Source organism: Apium graveolens, chromosome 9 (genome assembly GCF_009905375.1).
Source record: "Apium graveolens cultivar Ventura chromosome 9, ASM990537v1, whole genome shotgun sequence".
Lineage (NCBI taxonomy): Eukaryota > Viridiplantae > Streptophyta > Magnoliopsida > Apiales > Apiaceae > Apium > Apium graveolens.
Window position 1 is genome coordinate 276,935,726 of NC_133655.1, and position 19,998 is coordinate 276,955,723.

The 19,998-nt window shown below is 34.8% G+C and overlaps 5 protein-coding genes across 5 annotated transcripts; 2 read left to right on the plus strand and 3 right to left on the minus strand.

Annotated features, from left to right (window-relative positions):
- The first annotated feature begins 574 nt into the window (after nt 1-574).
- LOC141684217 (exocyst complex component EXO84C) lies at nt 575-7,089 on the plus strand. The gene is made up of 7 exons (XM_074489089.1): nt 575-891; nt 1,532-1,626; nt 2,621-3,665; nt 4,451-4,972; nt 5,353-5,541; nt 6,218-6,354; nt 6,597-7,089. Exons 1-7 carry the CDS (start codon nt 796-798, stop codon nt 6,844-6,846), a joined length of 2,334 nt encoding a protein of 777 aa, XP_074345190.1. The 5' UTR covers nt 575-795; the 3' UTR covers nt 6,847-7,089.
- Nucleotides 7,090-7,629: 540 nt separating this feature from the next.
- On the minus strand, nt 7,630-8,874 carry LOC141682724 (E3 ubiquitin-protein ligase RSL1-like). The gene is made up of 2 exons (XM_074487423.1): nt 8,193-8,874; nt 7,630-7,796 (listed from the first exon to the last, which is right to left on the minus strand). The coding sequence occupies exons 1-2, from the start codon at nt 8,825-8,827 to the stop codon at nt 7,658-7,660; spliced, it is 774 nt and encodes a 257-aa protein (XP_074343524.1). The 5' UTR covers nt 8,828-8,874; the 3' UTR covers nt 7,630-7,657.
- Nucleotides 8,875-9,263: 389 nt separating this feature from the next.
- On the minus strand, nt 9,264-12,265 carry LOC141686829 (E3 ubiquitin-protein ligase RSL1-like). The gene is made up of 3 exons (XM_074491910.1): nt 12,170-12,265; nt 10,359-11,003; nt 9,264-9,635 (listed from the first exon to the last, which is right to left on the minus strand). Exons 2-3 carry the CDS (start codon nt 10,994-10,996, stop codon nt 9,476-9,478), a joined length of 798 nt encoding a protein of 265 aa, XP_074348011.1. The 5' UTR covers nt 10,997-11,003; nt 12,170-12,265; the 3' UTR covers nt 9,264-9,475.
- A 2,963-nt stretch (nt 12,266-15,228) lies between these two features.
- On the minus strand, nt 15,229-16,424 carry LOC141687355 (uncharacterized). Its single transcript, XM_074492596.1, has 3 exons — nt 16,157-16,424; nt 15,967-16,058; nt 15,229-15,703 (listed from the first exon to the last, which is right to left on the minus strand). The coding sequence occupies exons 1-3, from the start codon at nt 16,250-16,252 to the stop codon at nt 15,328-15,330; spliced, it is 564 nt and encodes a 187-aa protein (XP_074348697.1). The 5' UTR covers nt 16,253-16,424; the 3' UTR covers nt 15,229-15,327.
- A 1,713-nt stretch (nt 16,425-18,137) lies between these two features.
- Nucleotides 18,138-19,708, plus strand: LOC141686034 (disease resistance protein RPV1-like). The gene is made up of 2 exons (XM_074491099.1): nt 18,138-18,800; nt 18,935-19,708. The coding sequence occupies exons 1-2, from the start codon at nt 18,349-18,351 to the stop codon at nt 19,443-19,445; spliced, it is 963 nt and encodes a 320-aa protein (XP_074347200.1). The 5' UTR covers nt 18,138-18,348; the 3' UTR covers nt 19,446-19,708.
- Nucleotides 19,709-19,998: the final 290 nt, after the last annotated feature.

Sequence of the window (19,998 nt, forward strand, 5' to 3'; positions counted from 1 at the left end):
TTTGGATTAATCTATATTATATACTGTTCAAATTTGATTTTTTTTATTCTATCTCTTAAATTATAGAAAGCGATAGAATAAAATTTGATTTGGTTCTAATATTAAGTACTACTTACAACCTAAAGGTTGGGCATTTCATTTTTAAATTTCTTTATATATTTAACATTTTTAAGCATAATTTATAATGAATGATCGAGTAATACCTAGTTTTTTTATAAAAAAACATGGTAATTCTTATTTAAAAAAAGATTGACTCAAACCGTTTTCACCTAATTTAAACTAAGTTTCAAAAGTAATCGAGTTTAAAGATAATTAATTATCCAAATATATTTCAAGTTTCGACTACTTATTTTTCGGAACGAGTCAATTAATTTTTAATATTGAATAAAATAAAATAAACAGAAATATTAATTTTCCGCGAAATAAATTAACGCACACCCAGACGTCGAATAGCTCGAGGAGTAAATTTCATTTGCTAGCGAAAAGCAAATAAGAAAGTGTAAAACTATCATTGTCACCAAAATAAACAACAAAATAAAATAGAGAGGAGTTTAATTACTTGCAAATATCAAATTGTTGCATTATATTCTATAAACAAACAGTAGTTGCAGCAGCAACATTAACCTACATTGCAACACCCCCTCTCCCTGATTTCAAATTTCCAATCTCCTCTCCCTCTACACACACATATACAAAAATATTCTTGTCAGAAGAAGCTATCGAGAATTTGTAACAGAGAGAGATAGGGAGAGAGAGAGAAAGAGAGAGAGAGAGAGAGAGAGAGAGAGAGAGAGGATGGAGAGCAGTGAAGAAGAAGATGATTTCCCAACAATTGAATCTGTCACCCCACAATCTAAAATTGATTCTTCTTATCAATCCAAGTTTGAAAAGGTAATTTTTTTTTTCTTTTTTTGTTATTTTTTCTAGTGATGAAAAATGTACTTTTGCTACTGTACTTAAATTCTTTATATCAATCAACTTGTTGATTTGTACTTTACTTCCCTTGTTAATTTTACCAATATATATTCCCATTGAGTTCTTGATTGTATATGTTTTTTCGATACATAAGCATAACTGCAAAAGATTTAAATTTTATCTGCTGGTCAAGATTTTATGTCCTTTGATTCCCATTTTACATAGAATTATTAAGATATGATGAGGAAAAAATGGTGCTTTTTTAATGCCTAATGTAATGTTTGATATGGGTTTTTTCATATTTTAGATGTTTTTTGTTGAATCAGCTTTATCTGGTTGAATTTATCGGTTTTAAGTAAGAAATATGATAACTTGTTGCTCTGATCGGAAATTTTACTTCAAAGCAGTAGATGTTGTAGCTGATTATTGTTGGAAATCATTCTGGAATTAATGTTTCATTTACTGACTGGTGATGAAACACACTTATTCGATGTATTGATTTAAATGGAACTAGCCCTAAGATATTGTATAACTATCATCACTATGTTATTTTCAAATTGAACAATCTATTAAAATCGTCTGTGTGTATGACGACTTTGAATATTGATGTTAGTAGGGCATAAGAAAGATATGTTTTGAGCTTCTGGATTTGAAGGATGCAGTAGAGAACTTATGCGGGAACACTCGTGCTAAGCACATGGCTTTCTTAAGGTAATGTGAAAGTGTGCTTTTTTATTATGTTGGTTGGTTGCAATAATATTGTGAATATTTCTTACAATGAATTATTCTCTTTTTTGTAATTTATACTCATGTATGAATACAAGTGTCATGACTGGAGTGTGCAAAAAGTTTTGGCTTATTATCGGAATTCCTGAAATTTCATACTTGTGGACTGTGGTGGTGCTCAAGAAATCCTCACATAATTGTCTGGGACTGATTTTATTTTTGCCACCTGCTTGATGACGTACTAGATCTCAATTCAGAGCTATGTTTGCTGTTTGAGATCTGTAATACAATTGCCATCAAGTATTTTTATTAAGTGATTATGGTTGATCTAAATTATTAATGACTTTTATTGCCTGAACCATTATAGTCGTAGACTCATAGTAATATTATAGCAAGTATGTGAAATTGATGGATGTCTTTTGCTTACTAGTCTAGGCATACCAGTAGTAATCTACTCTGAGCTCTACTGTAATACCTATTTATTTTCTAGTCAGTAGAAATCATTTAGCAAAAGAAGAAAACAATGAAGGATGATAAACAAAATAAAGATGAGAAACAGGTGAACTGTGGGTTTTGTGTTTGGTGAAAGAGGGAGAGAATCTGCTGCAGTGAAACTAAGGACTAAGGAGTGTAGTCTGGGAACTTGCACTCGTTTTAATTCTTTGTTCAAGCTTTTAGATTTTGACTTATCTAGGTTTCTTCGTTATCTGTGAGTATATATTCCCACTCTCCTATGACATAAGCCAACGCTTTTGCATTAGTTAAACTCAAGTCAAATTTCTGCATTCCTTTTATAGTTATATAAGGGTTTACGATTAGGATGCTGTTAATATCAATCATTTTACCATCTATCTTATTCCTTAGTATGAAAGACAAGTCAAAGAGAATTATATCCTACTTCCCTGGCTTGGACAGGGTGTTACATACTTCAAGAATTGACAGCCGTTAATCTCAATAGCTGATTTGGGAATGATTGTAGGTTATCAGAAGAGGTCGTAGAGATGGAACATGAATTAAATGAACTTCGAAAGCAAATTTCTGGTCAAGGAATCCTTGTGCAAGACTTGATGAGTGGCGTATGCCGTGAACTGGAAGAATGGACGAGTGCTAATGCAGGCTTTATTGAAGCTTATCAGAATCCTCAAAAACTTGATATGAAAAATCCCTTACAGAGTGAAGCGGAAGATCACAGGTCAATGTTTTTGGAGAATATTGATGTTCTTCTTGTCGAGCACAAAGTAGAAGCAGCATTAGAACTAATTGGTGCAGAAGAGAAAAGTAATCCCCAGCTAAAAGGCATAGGAGATCCTTCATCTACTGAAACTTCATCTTTCAAGTCTGCCTTTCTGAAAAGAAAATTAATCCTCGAGAGTCAACTAGTTGAGATCGCAGAACAGCCATCAGTTGGTACTACTGAACTTAAGGAGGTGTTATTGGGTTTGGTAAAGCTTGGAAAAGGTCCATTGGCTCATCAGCTACTGCTAAAAGCATATGCATCACGTCTTCAAAGAAGCATCGAGAACTTTATTCCACTATGCCCATGTTACCCTGGAACGTATCCGGCTACCCTGTCTAATCTTTTATTCTCTACCATTTCTTTGACAGCAAGGGATGCTGTTCAGATGTTTGGTGATAACCCCCTTTACAGCAGTAGAATTGTTCAATGGGCAGAATGTGAGGTTGAAACATATATACGATTAGTCAAGGAAAATGCACCCTCTTCCGAAACAGTACTTGCTTTACGTGTTGCTTGCATTTGTGTTCAGGCTAGTCTTAATCACTGTTCTGCTTTGGAGTCTCAAGGCATAAAACTGTCAGAACTGCAACTGGTGCTTTTGCAGCCATACATTGAAGAGGTTCTGGAATTAAATTTTCGAAGGGCTAGAAAAGTAGTTCTCGACCTTGCAGGAAGTGATGAGAGCTTGCCATTGTCACCTCGCTTGGCATCTCCATTGTCTATATTTTCAGCATCATCTAATAATGTGCTTGTTGACAGTGGAATGAGGTTCATATATAATGTCAAAGTGAGTTAATGTTTTTACAATATTTCCGAATGCTGAAATTGTTTGATGCTATCCTTTACATCTAAATTTCTAAATAAATTGCACTTGTTGTAACTTAATTGGAGCTTATAGATCTTTAGGGAACTCGCGGTACACATTCTAAAAACGATGTATTTGGAACAGTTATAATCTGATATAAAGTCAAGGAAAACGTTTATCTCGAAACAGAAAGATTCCTTAGGAGTTTAAGGGTTCCTTAATCTTCTGTCTCCAGCTATACCTATTATTGTAAACTCTAGAGTACTACCTTTTGTTCTTGTTTTATACGTCAGCGATGTAACAAACATAGCATCTAATCTGAGAGAAAAATGTATATATATTTGCTTCTAGAATCTCATCCGACTCTAGAAATATTCTAATTTTGCTATTTTAGGTGTATATTTGAAAATCTGTGGATTCAGTTTTCATTGTTTTTATGTACTCTAGATATTTCTACGATATTTCCTAACTCAAACATGTAATATAGATACATGTTATTACCTCAACCCCCATTTTAAGCAACCTACGAAATGCTGCATTTGAGATGGGAGAATTTGCATGCATCAATTTAGCTTAGGACTTTACACGAGGAAAATGTTGATACTTTTCCAATGATCTTTTTTAGCTTACTTAAGAAGTTTATGTTATATTAATGGACACAACTTGGTACATATAGGATGGATCTTTACCTATGTAATATTCTTGTTTTTTCTTGGTCAGCCATTTTCTTCTTTTGTTGGTATCTAATATATAATGTTCTTTAACAGGATATTGTGGAGCAGCTAACCCGCCTAACCATTGTGCACTTTGGAGGCAGTACGTTGATTAGAATTTCAAAGCTATTTGATAATTATGTTGATGCTCTCATCAAAGCATTACCTAGTCCCTCGGAAGATGATAGTCTAACAGAGCTGAAAGAGGCCATACCTTATAGAGCTGAAACAGATTCCCAGCAGCTTGCACTATTGGGAACTGCATTTACGGTTGCAGATGAGCTACTGCCAATGGTTGTTTCAAGAATTTGGAGTGTATTGAATGAAATCATGGAAGCAGAAAGTGCTTTGAGTAAAAAAATTGTTCCTACCACTAGTAACTTAGATTTCAAGGAATGGAGACGCCAGATTCAACGTTCACTGGATAAGCTGAGAGATCATTTTTGTCGGCAATACGTTTTAAACTTCATATATTCTAGAGATGGTGAAACCCGACTGGATGCGGAAATATATCTTAATGGAGAAGGAAATGACCTTGTCTGGGATTCTGACCCTCTTCCTTCATTACCGTTCCAGGTCAATTACTTTCTATCTATTGAAAGTGTTTAAAGGACTAAGGATAATACCTTTTGCATGCTTAATTAAGTTGCTGCTATTTTGTTTCTATATCTATATTTTATAGAAAAGAAATCTATAGTGGTAGATGGTCATGCTAGTAATGAAATCAAATAATGCTAATAACTGTTCCAACTCTCCTCAGAACTTTTACTTGATTTTTTTTAATAGTGTCAGACCTTTGAGCATGCTTCTCATTAATTGTCACCATCAATTTGCCATACAGCAACAAAAAAGTATATTTCTGAATTTAAATTGGCGGATCTTTATAATATTTGTTTCGGAATATATAGATCTTCACCATTACTTATACTGTGGATAAAATTTTGGTGTGCCTGCAGGCGTTATTTGGAAAGCTTCAACAGCTAGCAACCGTAGCTGGAGATGTGCTACTTGGGAAGGAAAAGATACAAAAGGTTTTGCTTGCTAGGCTTACAGAGACTGTGGTCATTTGGTTGTCTGATGAACATGAGTTTTGGGGTGTTTTAGAAGACAAGTCAGCTCGTCTTCAGTCAATAGGGTTGCAGCAGGTACATTTTGTGATTACATTTATCACACGTATGTACATAAATACTTGACTCCTACAAAAGTTTAATATTTATTGTAAAATTACTGATTATTTAATCTAAGAATACAAGATGAAGATAGATGATAAAGTGGTTACAGTAAGAGAATGGATTCGTGAACTTTTTGCAAATTTAATCAGGCTCTACATATCTCATAAATTCAAAATTTCAGTGGTTTATACATAATGAAACTGAATTTAAATAAAATATATGTATAATTAAAGGAAGGTTGAGTAGGGCGATTCACTTCATATTTCTGAACTAAGATCCCTCTAGGCTGGTAAGACAACCTATGAACAGTTCACTAAAATTTCTTTATTTGCGTTTATGAATTATAAGTTGATATGTGTAAGCAAAATTATTGACCCAAATCGTGTTCTACCAAGTACTAAGTTATGCAATCCAAATAAACTCCAACTTCCATGACATACATACACTATATTGTGTTTCATGTTTCAAATGTTATTGATATAGTGTGGGATCTGCTTGGGCCTGAATATTTCTTGGACTTGGTATCTTGTGCCTGTATTTTCTACTTTGTACCTTGTGTGTTATTTTTTCATAAATTTATGTATCTTGTGTTAGTTTTTATTGGCTTTTTGGTTTCTCTTTCTTAAACTGTTATTCACCTTATTTGCAGTTAATTCTTGACATGCATTTTACTGTTGAGATTGCGCGTTTTGCTGGTTACCCATCCAGACATGTGCAGCAGATAGCATCGTCAATAATTGCACGTGCAATCAAGACATTCTCAGCTAGAGGCATAGAACCACAAAGGTAATTTGCTGCATTTTGTTAAAAAGTGCTCAGACATTCTTAAAAGTATTCCACCATTGCAAGTTTACCGAGTTCATATAAACAAATAGGGCTGATATATATATTGACTATTAATGAGTGATATCAGTATCCATACATTTCATTTCGCAAACACACCCCCCCTCCACAGACAGAGACACGTTGCTATGGACTAAAAAAAGTAGTTTTTTCTGGCTCAAACTAAGATTGTTGTATTTTCGTAGCGCGTTACCGGAGGATGAATGGTTTGTTGAAGCTGCAAAGGCTGCAATAAATAAACTTCTATTAGGTGCATCTGGGTCCGATACATCAGAAATCGATGAAGATCATATTCTTATAGATGACGAGGAGGTTTCCTCAGATTCTGACAACTCCCCTTCTTCTCTGTCATCAGAAGATAGTTTCGACTCTTTTGCCTCAGCAACTGCAGCTGATCTGGAAAGCCCCATTTACTTGACGGATTCCGAGGGTTGAATATTACAAGATAGATATATTTACATCTCGGTAGGAACCATGAGAAATATTTATGTAAATCTTAATATTTATACAGTTTAGGTAAGCCATTAATCAATTTTTGTAGGAGTTCACTTACAGAAGTACCGTTGTATCAGTTTGTTGTTTAGACTTGTGTAGTTGTGTTGCAAGTTTTTGTACTTAAAATAGATAGATTCTGGAAGTTGATGAATGCCTGCCGGAATAATTTTAATGTCTGAAATATTTGATTCTCTAGTTTTCAAAAGTAACATTTTTCATTTCCAATCATTCTAAAATAAATTGCCCTCATATTATACATTTTTATACTTAACTTTGTGTGCTTTTACCAAATGTATTTTACGGTGATTGAAAATGTAATAAAGGTTAAAAATGACAACTTTCCCTGCATACAGGCTTTAGACTAGTAAGTCTATATTAAAAATGTAACATGCTTCCTTTCTTTGAGCAATGAGAAATTGCTTAGATAGTTACTTCTCCTCTTTATTTACACTTTTCTTTTTGGATGTTTCTTATAATTGTTTACATTTCAAAAATTTCTCAAAATAGTAAAGTTATTATAATATAAAAAATAAATAAATCCATTACTTTCTCCACTATATAATATTAATCAGTTTTATTATTTTACCTACTTTTTTAACTTTTCTAATATTTTATAATTTTTATTAACCTCCGTGCTCAACCAAATGTAAACAAATAAGAGGGACGGAGAGAGTATAAGTTTTAAATGACTAGCTACTAAATAACATTTGTTTGGTGGATTGTTGTTGGCTCATGCCGAAAACTTTGTCATTTATATAAAAGAATAAAACAGAGTTGCAAATATCACTATAAAGAAGAGCGGAACAAAACACCGAGAACAAAAACTTTGTTGTTGAGCACACGGACCGTAATGGATCTTACCACACTCGTGGCAAAATGAAGTCCCGCATCTGTGTCAGAAAGCCCAAACGATGTATATTAGTTGCAATATCAAATTCGGAAAAAAAAATCTGGACAGGAAAATGAACTCAGCATGCTACTAGTTGAATGTCCTTGGTCGGACAACAGGTATAAAAGGGTAACTACTATTTAGCAAAAAAATAGAATGAACATGGCTGATCAGTGATCAGTGATCACTAATGGATAAGTAAACATGACAAGTAGCCAGGCGAAATGTAAGTGCCTGGTAATCTTACCTCATCAGGATTCAGAATGAAGCTTTTGATTTCAGAGTGCAGCAAAAGTATTTAACCCTGGTTCTAAGATATTTTTATCTTTTACTTTGGCATTCTTATGCAACTTTGAGAAGGTATATTATACTACAAAGAAAACGATGGTAAACATACCGGCATAAAATAGTTTTGCAACCATCTCCGCGCTCAACAGCTTGACCACAGCGAGGACATCTAGTCCAGTTGAATTTCTCAACAAGCTCTCCAAACATTATGTCATTGGCATCTCTCATCTGTCGCGACTCAGTGCACCAGTACCCTGCATGCCACGGAACTTCACAGGTATAGCAAAACAACTTCTTACAATTTGGACATGTGGACTTCCTCACTGATCCTCCACACTCATTGATGATTAAAGCAGAGCAGTCTTGATAAGGACAGTAACTTCTTTTAAGGGGCAACACCGAGGATTCACAAAGACAATCACACCACTTGCTGAAAAGTTCTGCTGAAATGATTAGTCGACAAAAGAAAGGATCTAACAGTTGCTCACAGTGCAAAGCTGGACACTTAATGATAGCTACAGAATCATCAAGCTTTGCTTGAATGTACTTGGCCAAACAATCAGTGCAAAAAGGATGCATACAACTAGCATTGCTCTTAATTTTCTTAGCTGATGATGACACTGGTTCAATGCATATCTCGCAAGTGAAGGCCTCTGACCTTCCTGAGTCATTAACAACCTGCTCAGAATTCTGCAAATTATTATTGGCCAAATTCAGTTCTAACTTTTGCTGTGTATTCCCCATATTTGTTCGGCATACAATGTCACAACCCAAATAAGTATATGATAAGAGCAAAATATAGACTGTTCTTAAAACAGTAGTGTAGGAGAATGCACTTCTTGAATGTATAAACAGACATTTACACAAGCAAGTAAGCAAGATAGAGGTACGTACGGATGGAATTCCAACAGAAGAGGACAGTTGACAAGGAAGTGTACTCAGAATTGTCATAGATATTACATGATAGATGTTGTTAGAGTAGAAGCTTGAATTTTGCTTATATTGGAACTGTACCATTAAGAATAAGCAACTGCCAACCTGGTATATATAGAGTTTTTAAGGTTTTAGATTCTTTTTACTAGGTACCCAAAATATTTTATGGAAAATGCTAATGGTTATTTTGATTGTCAAATATTTTTGCATGCAGTTCTATCAGTTATATAGTTCAAAACCATGAAAGAAAATATAAATTAGTTTTTACATAATTAGTACATATGTACTGACAATATCACAATTAGGCTTACCCAATTGTTCTGGTTAAACAATGAGAAATTACTTAGCTAATTAAGTCATGACTAGTGACTACATTACAATCTTAATGGAAAGAGGAGCAGTAAATAACTTTTGGTTTCATCGCTTGTTGATGGATGCCAATCAAATGTTGTCAAATACTCAAATTTTGCCAAAGAACCCAGTCGTAAATATTAGCTCCAGCATTAACACGAAGAGCAGAATCAGATACCAACACAAGTAATAACCAACATTTTGCGGCTGAGCACAGGGGCCGTAGTGGCATTTCTTACCACACTTGTGGCAAAATGAAGTTCCACATCTGTGTCAGAGAGACCAAAAGATACATATTAGTTGCAAACTCAAATTCCTTTTTTTTGTCAGGGCAAACTCAAATTCTTAGTCACGAAAAAAATGAACTGGGAAATGCATAATTCTTGTTCTAAAAGGGCCATAGCTCGGACCTCTATTGGATATGGTTAGATATTGTTAACATGGCTGATCAGAGATCACTGATGGATAAGTGAACAACTGAACGTGACAAGTAACCATGCGAAAGGTAAATGTGTATTAATATTTTGTAATGCCTATGCACGTAATCTAGCCTTATCAGGATTCAGGATGAAGCTTTTGCTTTCAAATGCAGCAAGAGTATTGACCCTGCAATCTGTTAATCATAACTATGGACCTTAGTTTTCTAATATTTTCATCTTTTACTTCAGCATTCTTAAAGGAACTTTGCGACCCAAAGGTATACTATACTACAATGTCGTTTTGTTTGAGGTCATCGTTCATGATGTAAACGACCATTGACATGTTTTGTTTGGGGTGTTAACAACGGAGATCAAGGTAGATAAGCGAGTACATTTTACAGTCTAGCACATACGGTAGTCAGCATGTTTCAGTAGGTCTTAAAGAAGTTACAACAGACATCTTGCAGAATCTCTGAGGAGTTTATCATTTTTATTGCTTTTAGGGCTTTTGGCATTTAGAATGCTGTATTATAAAAATACTCGGAGATATTAGAAAGCGATGGTAAACATACCGGCATAAAACAGCTTGGCAACCATCTCTGCGCTCAACAGCTTGACCACAGCTAGGACATCTAGTCCATTTGAACTTTTCAATAAGCTCTCCAAAGATTAGGTCATTGGCATCTCTCAGCTGTCGAGACTCAGTACACCAGTACCCTGCATGCCACGGAACTTTACAGGTATAGCAAAGCAACCTTTTACAATTTGGACATGTGGACTTCCTCACTGATCCTCCACACTCATTGATGATTAAAGCAGAGCAGTCTTGATAAGGACAGTAACATCTTTCAAGGAGCAACAGCGAGGATTCACAAAGACAATCACACCACTTGGTGAAAACTTCTGCTGAAATGATTGCTCGACAACAGAAAGGATCTAACAGTTGGTCACAGTGCAAAGCTGGACACTTAATGATGGCTACAGAATCATCAAGCTTTGCTTGAATGTACTTGGCCAAACAATCAGTGCAAAAAGGATGCATACAACTAGCATTGCTCTTAAATTTGTTAGCTGATGATGACATGGGTTCAATGCATATCTCGCAAGTGAAGGCCTCTGACCTTCCAGCTGATTCATTAGCAACCTGCTCAGAATTCTGCGAATTAAGATTGTCCAAATTCAGTTCTAACTTTTGCTGTGTATTCCCCATATTTGTTCTGCATACATTATCACAGCCTAATAAGGTAAATGATAAGAGCACAAACATTAAACTGTTCATAAACAACAGTAGCGCAGGAACATGTCTACACTACACAAAATTCTAACCACATTTGTTACTGAGGATGCACAAATCACTCTGTATTTTGAAATTCAGTCTGCTACTTTCTATGTACTATCATTAATCAGGTACGTATCTCACCGGCCTAGGCTCATAGCAGCAAGGCATTTGTCAGGTTTTATGGTCGTACCTCTCACATTTAGCAAGCAAAACAAATGTCCCATATACGATTATAACATGACTAAGATTTTACGTTTTCATTCTAATGACTCATTAAATCTCATTATGCAACCACCCTAAGCAGAAAAACTTCTTAACTTTTTTTTTTTTGAAACAAAATAAAGTCCGGACTATTCATTAATCAAATCTTGAAAAATTACATTGGTTAGAAATGAACCGAAGTCCACTCCTTACGATCAGACATAGAAATTGCTTCTCTAGCAATTCTATGGGTATTCGCTGATCGTTTGACAAAATAAGCTATAGAGGACCTCAAGTCCTCAAAAATACTTGAACAATCATCAATTATGTCTCCAAACTACGAATGATCTCTGCATTTCCGTCTTATAGCTTGCACAACTAGCCTGGAATCAAGTTCTTAACTTACATTACCCAAATTAGAACAAGAAATCAGAAAGAGAACAATCATTTAAATCAAACTGTAGCACAAGAAAATTAAACACCATAAGAAGATTAAAAAATCCCAATTTTTGCACAAGAACAGAAAAGATATCACTCTTGTTCAAGAATTAAAAAAAAAATCTTGTTCAAAACAGATATAGTGTCACAATTATACTACTAAAAAACCATTAAACATAAACCCCTGCAATGATCAACAAAGCACAAGCAAGTAGGCAACATAAAAACCTCACAATCTTGTTCAAGAACAGAAAAATTAAACAGCCACACTACGAAAAACCCATAAATCTTAAACTCTGGCAATGATAGGCAGCTAAACAAAAACTGCATTACTGATCAACACTTACTATGCAAGAACAAGCCATGGAAAAAAAGGAAATGTAACAGCACTATTGATGTACATGCAATTCTTGAATGTAAAAACACACATGTGCATTATCAAGTAAGCAAGATAGAGGTACGTACGGATGGAATGCTAATAGGTAATAGCAGATGACAGTTGAAAATGAAGTGCAATTAGAAGTATTTTTATTATTGCATGATAGAAGTAGTTGGAGTAGAAACTTGAATTTACTTAAATGAAGTAATGTCCAAAACAGCAGAAAATTGGACTTTTTGTCCAGAATAGCAACATGTCAATTATTGACCCTCACCTAGCACATTGGCAACGCTTTTAAGGCATGCGTTAGTACTTTAATCGGGACATTGCACTGTAGACCCAAGAGGGAGACGACAAACCAGAAAAGAATTACTCAAAGGGGTCCCAAATGTATTCCTAAAATGAAAGCTGTTGCGATAAGTGTTCGTAAAAAGCTAGAATCAGACTGTAGATATTTCGGCATGGTTGAGTAATGGGTAATAGGAATTAATCGGAATGATTAATCATGTCATTGAACTAATTTAATATTATTTTTTATTTATAGATAATAATATATATAGTTATTTTACTATCACGATTATACATATATAATTTTTATAAATATTTATACAAATAAATTGAAAATATGGAATATTATTAAAGTAAATATAATTTTTAATATTTAACTTATGAATTGAGATTAATGTGAGATAAAAATTAAGAAAATTTATTGTTTAACCATTTAAAATAGTAAATATGTATAGGAAATTATTATTTTTCTTAAATTTTTTACAAATTTATATTTATTCATTTTTATAAATACTTTTTCAATTTTTTAACAATGAGACCGATTTTTGACCGATTAATCCGATTTTTGACCAATCAATCCGATTTTTCCCGATATTTGTAAAAATAATTTTTGACCTGATTTTCGCTTAATCAGTTCGATTTCCGAACGAAGAGCGATTAATCGCCGATTAATCCGATTAATTACAACACCGGTTGTGATACTGATAAAAATGACAAAAATAAAATAAATTTATTATTATTATTATTATTATTATTATTATTAAGGCAATATTTACTTTCTTCTCAAACAAACAATATGACTAAATGTGTGTTTTGCTTAATATAGGATGTATGGTCCCCACATTAGTAAGTATATCTAACGTAATCATTTTTATTGGTTCATGTATAAACGGAAGTTTTTTTTATTGACCAAAGAGTTCTTTAATTTATAATTGAATTGTAACAAAATATAATATTCGAGTGAAATTTTATTCGTATTATGATTGTGCTAGTATCGGGCAAATTTTGTAGAAGTGTTTTTTTGGATAATTTTACATATTTTTTTTTGCCTAATTGGCCCAGTTCCAAAACCCCAAATTGGAATTGTACCATTAAGAATAATCAACTGCCAGCCTGGCCTGGTTATATAGAGTTTTTAAGCTTTTTTTTTTGTTTAACACATTTTAGCAGTGTTACAGAAATTGGTAATTGCAAAAGATCGGTTGTGATATCGATTTAGGATTAATTGAAGAATTGGAGATTAATCGGAAGAATTAATCGACATAAAAATCGGATATATTATAATATTTAAATAATATTTAATATATAATTATTGATTATATTAGCTATTTATCAACAATATTGGTTTACCTTGATTCATATGGTTTGCAGCTATTACGTGAGCCCGTAAAGTTTACCCAGTGCGCACCGAAGGGTAGCTGCAGGTTACCTAGATAAAAAAAAATTAAAAATTCCACGGAGTTTTCATATTTAAATCAATATAGTATTTTAAATTTAATAAACTATTTTATATATTTCAATAAAGAAAAGTTTATAAGGATTAATCGGATTTCAAAAACCGGATCGGTCAGCTATCTTGCAAAGGATTAATTGGAAATTAATCAATTAAATCAGGAATTTTTAATGTATTTGAGTTAAAATGGATGAAAATTTGAGTGATATATAAAAGGAGTATTATTATTCTAACCGGAGTTTGTTATTCAAACTAGTAGTCAGTCTTTTAAATTATTTTTATTCGAGAAGATTGTTTTGCACGTGGAATTTCAAGTTTTCAACGTAACAACCTTAATTCCAATCAAACCGAAAGAAATCATGCATTACTGGCCAGCTTGAATCCGCTGGAATCAGTGAGGGTGCAGGTCAGTGGCCCAGTAATGCAACAAGTTTAAGAGCAATGCTAGTTGTATGCATCCTTTTTGTACTGATTGTCGAGCAACAGTTCAGCAGAAGTTTTCACCAAGTGGTGTGATTGTCTTTGTGAATCCTCGCTGTTGCTCCTTGAAAGATGTTACTGTCCTTATCAAGACTGCTCTGCTTTAATCATCAATGAGTGTGGAGGATCAGTGAGGAAGTCCACATGTCCAAATTGTAAGAAGTTGTTTTGCTATACCTGTGAAGTTCCGTGGCATGCAGGGTACTGGTGTACTGAGTCTCGACAGCTGAGAGATGCCAATGACCTAATCTTTGGAGAGCTTATTGAAAAGTTCAAATGGACTAGATGTCCTAGCTGTGGTCAAGCTGTTGAGCGCAGAGATGACCTCAAACAAAACGACATAGTTGGATAATGTACCTTTGGGTCGCAAAGTTGATTTAAGAATGCTAAAGTAAAAGAAGAAAATATCAGAGAACTAAGGTCCATAGTTATGATTACATGATTTTAGGGTCAATACATTTTCTGCATTTGAAATCAAAAGCTTCATCCTGAATCCTGATAAGGTGAGATTAGGGGCATAGGCATTACAGAATATAAATATACATTTACTTTTGGCATGGTTACTTGTCATGTCTACTAATCCATCAGTGATCACTGATCCGTGTTAACAATTTCTAATTGATATATTAATGTCCGAGCCATTGTTACTCGGACTCGGTCTGAGTGTCAAACTCGGCTACATGTTTTTGACTAAAAATAAGTGTCCATTTGCCTGTACCTGTGTCCGAATGTCGAGAGTCACACGGGTACTTGAGGTAAAATGAAGAATCGAAGTAACATAGATCCAAACTATGACCCTTTTACAACAAGAATTATGCATTCCCTCTCCAGTAACATATTTCATATTCGAGAACTTTGTATTGCATGTAGACTTTCCAGTTTCAAACGTAACAACTTTCATTCCATTCATACTTAAAGAAATCAAACATTGTGTGCTTATGCCAGGGCATACAGGATTAAATTACTCATAGATGTAAACCAGTGGGACTAATAGATAATCCGGGACTCGTTTCCTGACCAATATTACATTAGAGGCACAATAAGAGCACCAACGACGACAATGCCATGCTTCATTTCTTTGTCATTGTTGGTCATTGAGAATTTGATCTCTCCATCGCCAGTTAACGACTTGCGGGCGACAAACTGGCCAATGTGTAAGGTTATGATTTGGTTCTTTGACATTTCCCTACAGTGATGATACAGAATTCGGCCATGCCTGGTTTCGGTGGAATCAATAAGGGTGCACATCAGCGGCCCGGTAATGCAATAAGTATGCCTTACCTCTACCAGGATCAGCACTCTGTAACGCATCCCTTCTGTCAATGAACTTATCCCATATGTTCCGTGCACTTGTAGCGATTGTACACTTATTAGTTCATAACATTTGGTAACGGAACCACTGCACAAATTTGAAATTATAGAACAAGATAATCAGAAATAATTTATGGCCCGTTTGGGAAACTAGATTTCATTTGAAATTCTGAATTTGATCAAATAAGCTGTTTAGGAATTTGGATTTAGGACATTCAAATATTAGTATATAAACATGAGAATTTGAAATGACAACTCAAATCCTGTCATTTGAAATAAAATGCTAAGTAATTAGTAATTTCAAGCAATAGACGCCAATAATTTCAGGCATGTATCCTTGCTAGTTCTTACAGCCGAAGAACTCTGTCAGTGCTTTTCCAGTGATTGCTATCTGAACCAAAGTTGATTTGAAGATCGCTAGCCTCCATATACCCGACGACACTCTAAAGAAAAAAACAATCATCATATATAATACATAAAACTACTAAAATTTGAATGATTGCTATTAATCTTGTGTGCGCAACAATAAATAACTTATTACCTTATTATTGCCCTGCGATGGACAGCTGAGCCTTTTCCCGGTATGGGCATCAGACCAGTATTTAGTGACTTCGTCATAACATACTGATAGTGCCATCTTCTTGATATATCTTAATTCTGAATACTCACCAGTACTAAAAAAATTTCAACTCTTGAAATATTTTTGATGATTCGGACTCTGTTAGATGCTGTATTTATAGCAAGCTAGTTGTGAAGTCTGATTACTTGGTCGTCGAGTATATATTTGTTTAAGTTGACACAGAGGACCGTATCAGAAGTATAGTTTATTAGCCCTTTGTTCGTTATATCAACAACTCAACAAGAATACTATGATACAATTACAAACTTCTGTGCTGTCATTTACATTGTTTATGAGGCAAACAACTGAGGACTGCAGCAAGATTGACCTAAAGAATGTTTGGTTGATATTTTAGAACTGATAATTGAATGGATTACTGAAATAATGATGTCATTTGGTTTCTGGACCTTCTGCATCATCTAAGTGGATCACTTAATTAACTGTTTCATCACTAATGTTTTCTTAAAGAAATCTTCTTATCTTTGTTGTATATGTTTGTTCTGGAGTTTAGGAACATAAACAAACTAATCAAGGAATTAAGCCACCATCTCATATTTATTCATTTAATTAAATAGTGAATGATTATCATGCCATCATGAATGAGTTACATTTATTCATATATGACAGCAGGTATTTAGTACTAATTCACCAGTACTCTGGTTTAATTAAGTAATTTATATAAATTTTGGCACAACAGCAGCTCCGATGACAACCATGCCATGCTTCCAAAAGCCATCAGTCTGAAATTCCCAGGCAGTGATGACTATGATTTGATTTCTCGGCATTTTCATCATGTTCTCAGTATGCTCTTGCTTGCAGACATCTGGAGTAGTGAGGCTAAAGGTCACTGGTTTGTCAATGTTAAAATTGTTCAAAAGCTTCACCACAAACTTAACTTGGTAATCCAGTCCTTCCCTAAGTTTTCTCATCGCGTACTTTCCATTAATTTCCAGCCAACAGAGATCAATTAACTCAGCAACTTCCAAGCAATGTTCACTGGGTGATAACAACAAAATTGTTGGAAAATTTGAGTGTCGTATAAAAGCAGGAAGACAAGAAAATGAGTTGGTCTATTAAAAAGGAAGGAATGGACTATAATAGAGTTGTCAGAATGATTATTAATTCTTAACTAGCTCTTTTAATACAAGGCCTTGTTCAACTCAGCCAATTTGCATGGAATACCATTTCCAGCATCTGAGTGTCGGAGCCCCAAACGATTTTTAGTTTCCTTGCATCCTGATACCCTGTACAGAAAGATTGTCAAATATTTATGCATGCAGACGCAGTTCTATCAATTATATAGTTCAAAACCTGGAAAGAACATCCAAATTATTTTCACATAATTAGTACACATACACGAGCAATTTCACGATTAAAGCTGACCCAATTGTTCTGGTACTGGGACACTGCAACTTCTGGCCTGCTTTAGGCTGGCTTAACTTCTACAATAATGCATGCATTATCTTTTTTCTTTTCAGCTGGATTCTTGTTCCCAATTAAGATGGTCCTTGGCAAAGAAGAAGAATTTCGATTAATCAGAATGCAACAATATGGTCCTGGTACTTTAAACTGGTTTAACTGGATATATGTTTGATTTCCAACCGATCACCTCTACTTCTTGTCTTCCCGGCCTAATTTACTAAAGAAGAGCACCAATGTCAACTGCAGTATAGTTTAATTTCGCTGCTTGAGCCAGCCCGGATGCTGTATAACAACATGTTATCTCTGTTTCTAAATCATTTCTCTTTTCATAAACTAGTTTAAAAATCGATTATATATATTTATCTTTGTAAATATGTAAAAGATTCTAATTATTGTAATGCTCTAGTCCTTTTTATAATATGCCAATTCTAGAAACATTTGACATAAGCAATTTAACATAGCCATGTGTAGTAGTGTGTCAACCAGTTGACTTAACGCTTGATGAACTTCGTGGAAGCTACATCCCAACTTGGTAATTTCATTGACCAATTCAGTTTATGCTTTAGATTTATAAACACAGATTTCCAACCAATTTGGCATACAACTCACTAATCTTCATGTACTCATTTTGTTTGGATTAGTTAAATCTTAAACTCCCTCTAACTACATAATTCAGAAGAAGCCAAATCTCCATGGCTAATGTAGCCTCCTCGTTTTGTCATGTCTTCTTGAGCTTTGAAGGAGAAACTCGCAACAACTTCACATGCTTCTTATACGAGGCTCTGAAAGCTCAAGGATTTGTAGCTTTCATGGACACAAATGACGTACATATTGGAGATGAAGTAGATTTGACAATTAAAGAGGGGATCAGAAACTCTATGAGTGCCATAGTTATTTTCTCCCAAAAATACGCGTATTCTACATGGTGCCTCGATGAACTGGTTCTCATCCTTGAGCGTAAGAAAAACTCTAGATATTTTATCATACCGATCTTGTACGAGGTTGAAATCGGAGATATAAAACACCAGCTCGGGAATTATGGTCTGGCCCTCGAAGAGCATAGGGCGACGTATAGCCACAAGGTGGACAAGTGGAGAGAAGCTTTGGTTGAAGCTGGTAATATCTTGGGAGACCATGTAAAGAGGTAACGTTTCTTACTTCTTTCGCAATGCTATTATGTTTCATGCTAAATAATACGGAAAATGCTAAAGGTACAAAATAAGTTATTAAAATAGTTACAAATGACACATGTCATGCTTATCAGGATTTCACTTCCAGGTTACAGAGCACTTTTATTCAAAACATTGTCACATTGTTTCAAGAAAAACTGTCTGCCAAGTTCCCAGAATCCCGCCTTCCAATGTCAAAAAGTTCAGTTTTACCAAGCAGTTCTTCATCGTCCTTCTCTCGACATGGGCCATTTAACGACGAGGTGATTCTTTACACAACTGGTGTTAACAATGGCCTAGGCGCAAATGGGCTGGTAAAGACTATTCTGATGAGTGGAAATGTTGTATTTAAAGAGAGAAACTGTTCAAAAGAGCCAAAGTATCTGACAGAGCTGCAAGAGCTGGCGGGTAAGGACAAGGTGAGGCTTCCCATGGTGATTGTGAATGGGAAGGACTTGTGCGGAGAAGAAGAAGTTGAAGGTTTAGAGGATTTTCAAGACATAGTGAAGCTCAAGTCAACTCTGAATATATTGTATGCTGGACAAAGGCAACAGGAGAGTATAAATGATATTATGAGAACTACTAGTTCAATTTTTGGTTGGGACAAGAGGCGCATATAAGGAGTGAAGACTTTACCTATGCAAGCGATTCATGCAGGGGCCAACGGGGACATGTGCCCTCGCACCACAAAACCAAAAATTAACAATTTTTTTTAAAGTACTAGTGCCGCCTCCCTCCTTTCCTCCCCTCTCCTAGGTTTGTCCATTTTCAAGTAAATAGAGGGGCTTCCAATGGTTTTCTCCGGTGTAAAGCCCCAACCCCTTCATTCTATTTTATTATCGTTAATTTCCTTTCAATAAAACCCAATTTTTTGGGTGTTTGTGTGTCTCCTCTTGGAGTTTGTGTTTTGTCTCTCCTTTTGGAGTGTTTGTTATATTTTTGTTTAGTCAAACTTGGGTTTATCTGGTGTTGGATCTGTTTGAAAACGAATTTATTGATATTTTTGGTGATCTGCAAAGCCTGCATCAAATCTGGGACGGTGGTGATTATTGCAAGAGCCCACCTTTCATAAACAAAGATTGTTCATCTGTCATGGGTTTACACTTTCGGCACGTCTATAGCTGGTATCCGGCATGTAGATAGTTTGGGTGCCTTCGACATGTCTATAGCTGG

Bases quoted from the DNA above. Each gene is read 5' to 3' on its own strand.
- LOC141687355 (XM_074492596.1), bottom strand. From the start codon at position 16,252: ATGGCACTATCAGTATGTTATGACGAAGTCACTAAATACTGGTCTGAT. The intron at 16,059-16,156 runs GTAATAAGTTAT...TTTTTTCTTTAG, and splicing joins CATCGCAGGGCAATAATAAG to AGTGTCGTCGGGTATATGGA. The intron at 15,704-15,966 runs GTAAGAACTAGC...AAATTTGTGCAG, and splicing joins ACTGACAGAGTTCTTCGGCT to TGGTTCCGTTACCAAATGTT.
- LOC141684217 (XM_074489089.1), top strand. From the start codon at position 796: ATGGAGAGCAGTGAAGAAGAAGATGATTTCCCAACAATTGAATCTGTC. The intron at 3,666-4,450 runs GTGAGTTAATGT...GTTCTTTAACAG, and splicing joins GGTTCATATATAATGTCAAA to GATATTGTGGAGCAGCTAAC. The intron at 4,973-5,352 runs GTCAATTACTTT...GTGTGCCTGCAG, and splicing joins TTCCTTCATTACCGTTCCAG to GCGTTATTTGGAAAGCTTCA.
- LOC141682724 (XM_074487423.1), bottom strand. From the start codon at position 8,827: ATGGGGAATACACAGCAAAAGTTAGAACTGAATTTGGCCAATAATAAT. The intron at 7,797-8,192 runs GTATGTTTACCA...TTTCTGACACAG, and splicing joins TGCAAAACTATTTTATGCCG to ATGCGGGACTTCATTTTGCC.
- LOC141686829 (XM_074491910.1), bottom strand. From the start codon at position 10,996: ATGGGGAATACACAGCAAAAGTTAGAACTGAATTTGGACAATCTTAAT. The intron at 9,636-10,358 runs GTATGTTTACCA...TCTCTGACACAG, and splicing joins TGCCAAGCTGTTTTATGCCG to ATGTGGAACTTCATTTTGCC.
- LOC141686034 (XM_074491099.1), top strand. From the start codon at position 18,349: ATGGCTAATGTAGCCTCCTCGTTTTGTCATGTCTTCTTGAGCTTTGAA. The intron at 18,801-18,934 runs GTAACGTTTCTT...TTTCACTTCCAG, and splicing joins TTGGGAGACCATGTAAAGAG to GTTACAGAGCACTTTTATTC.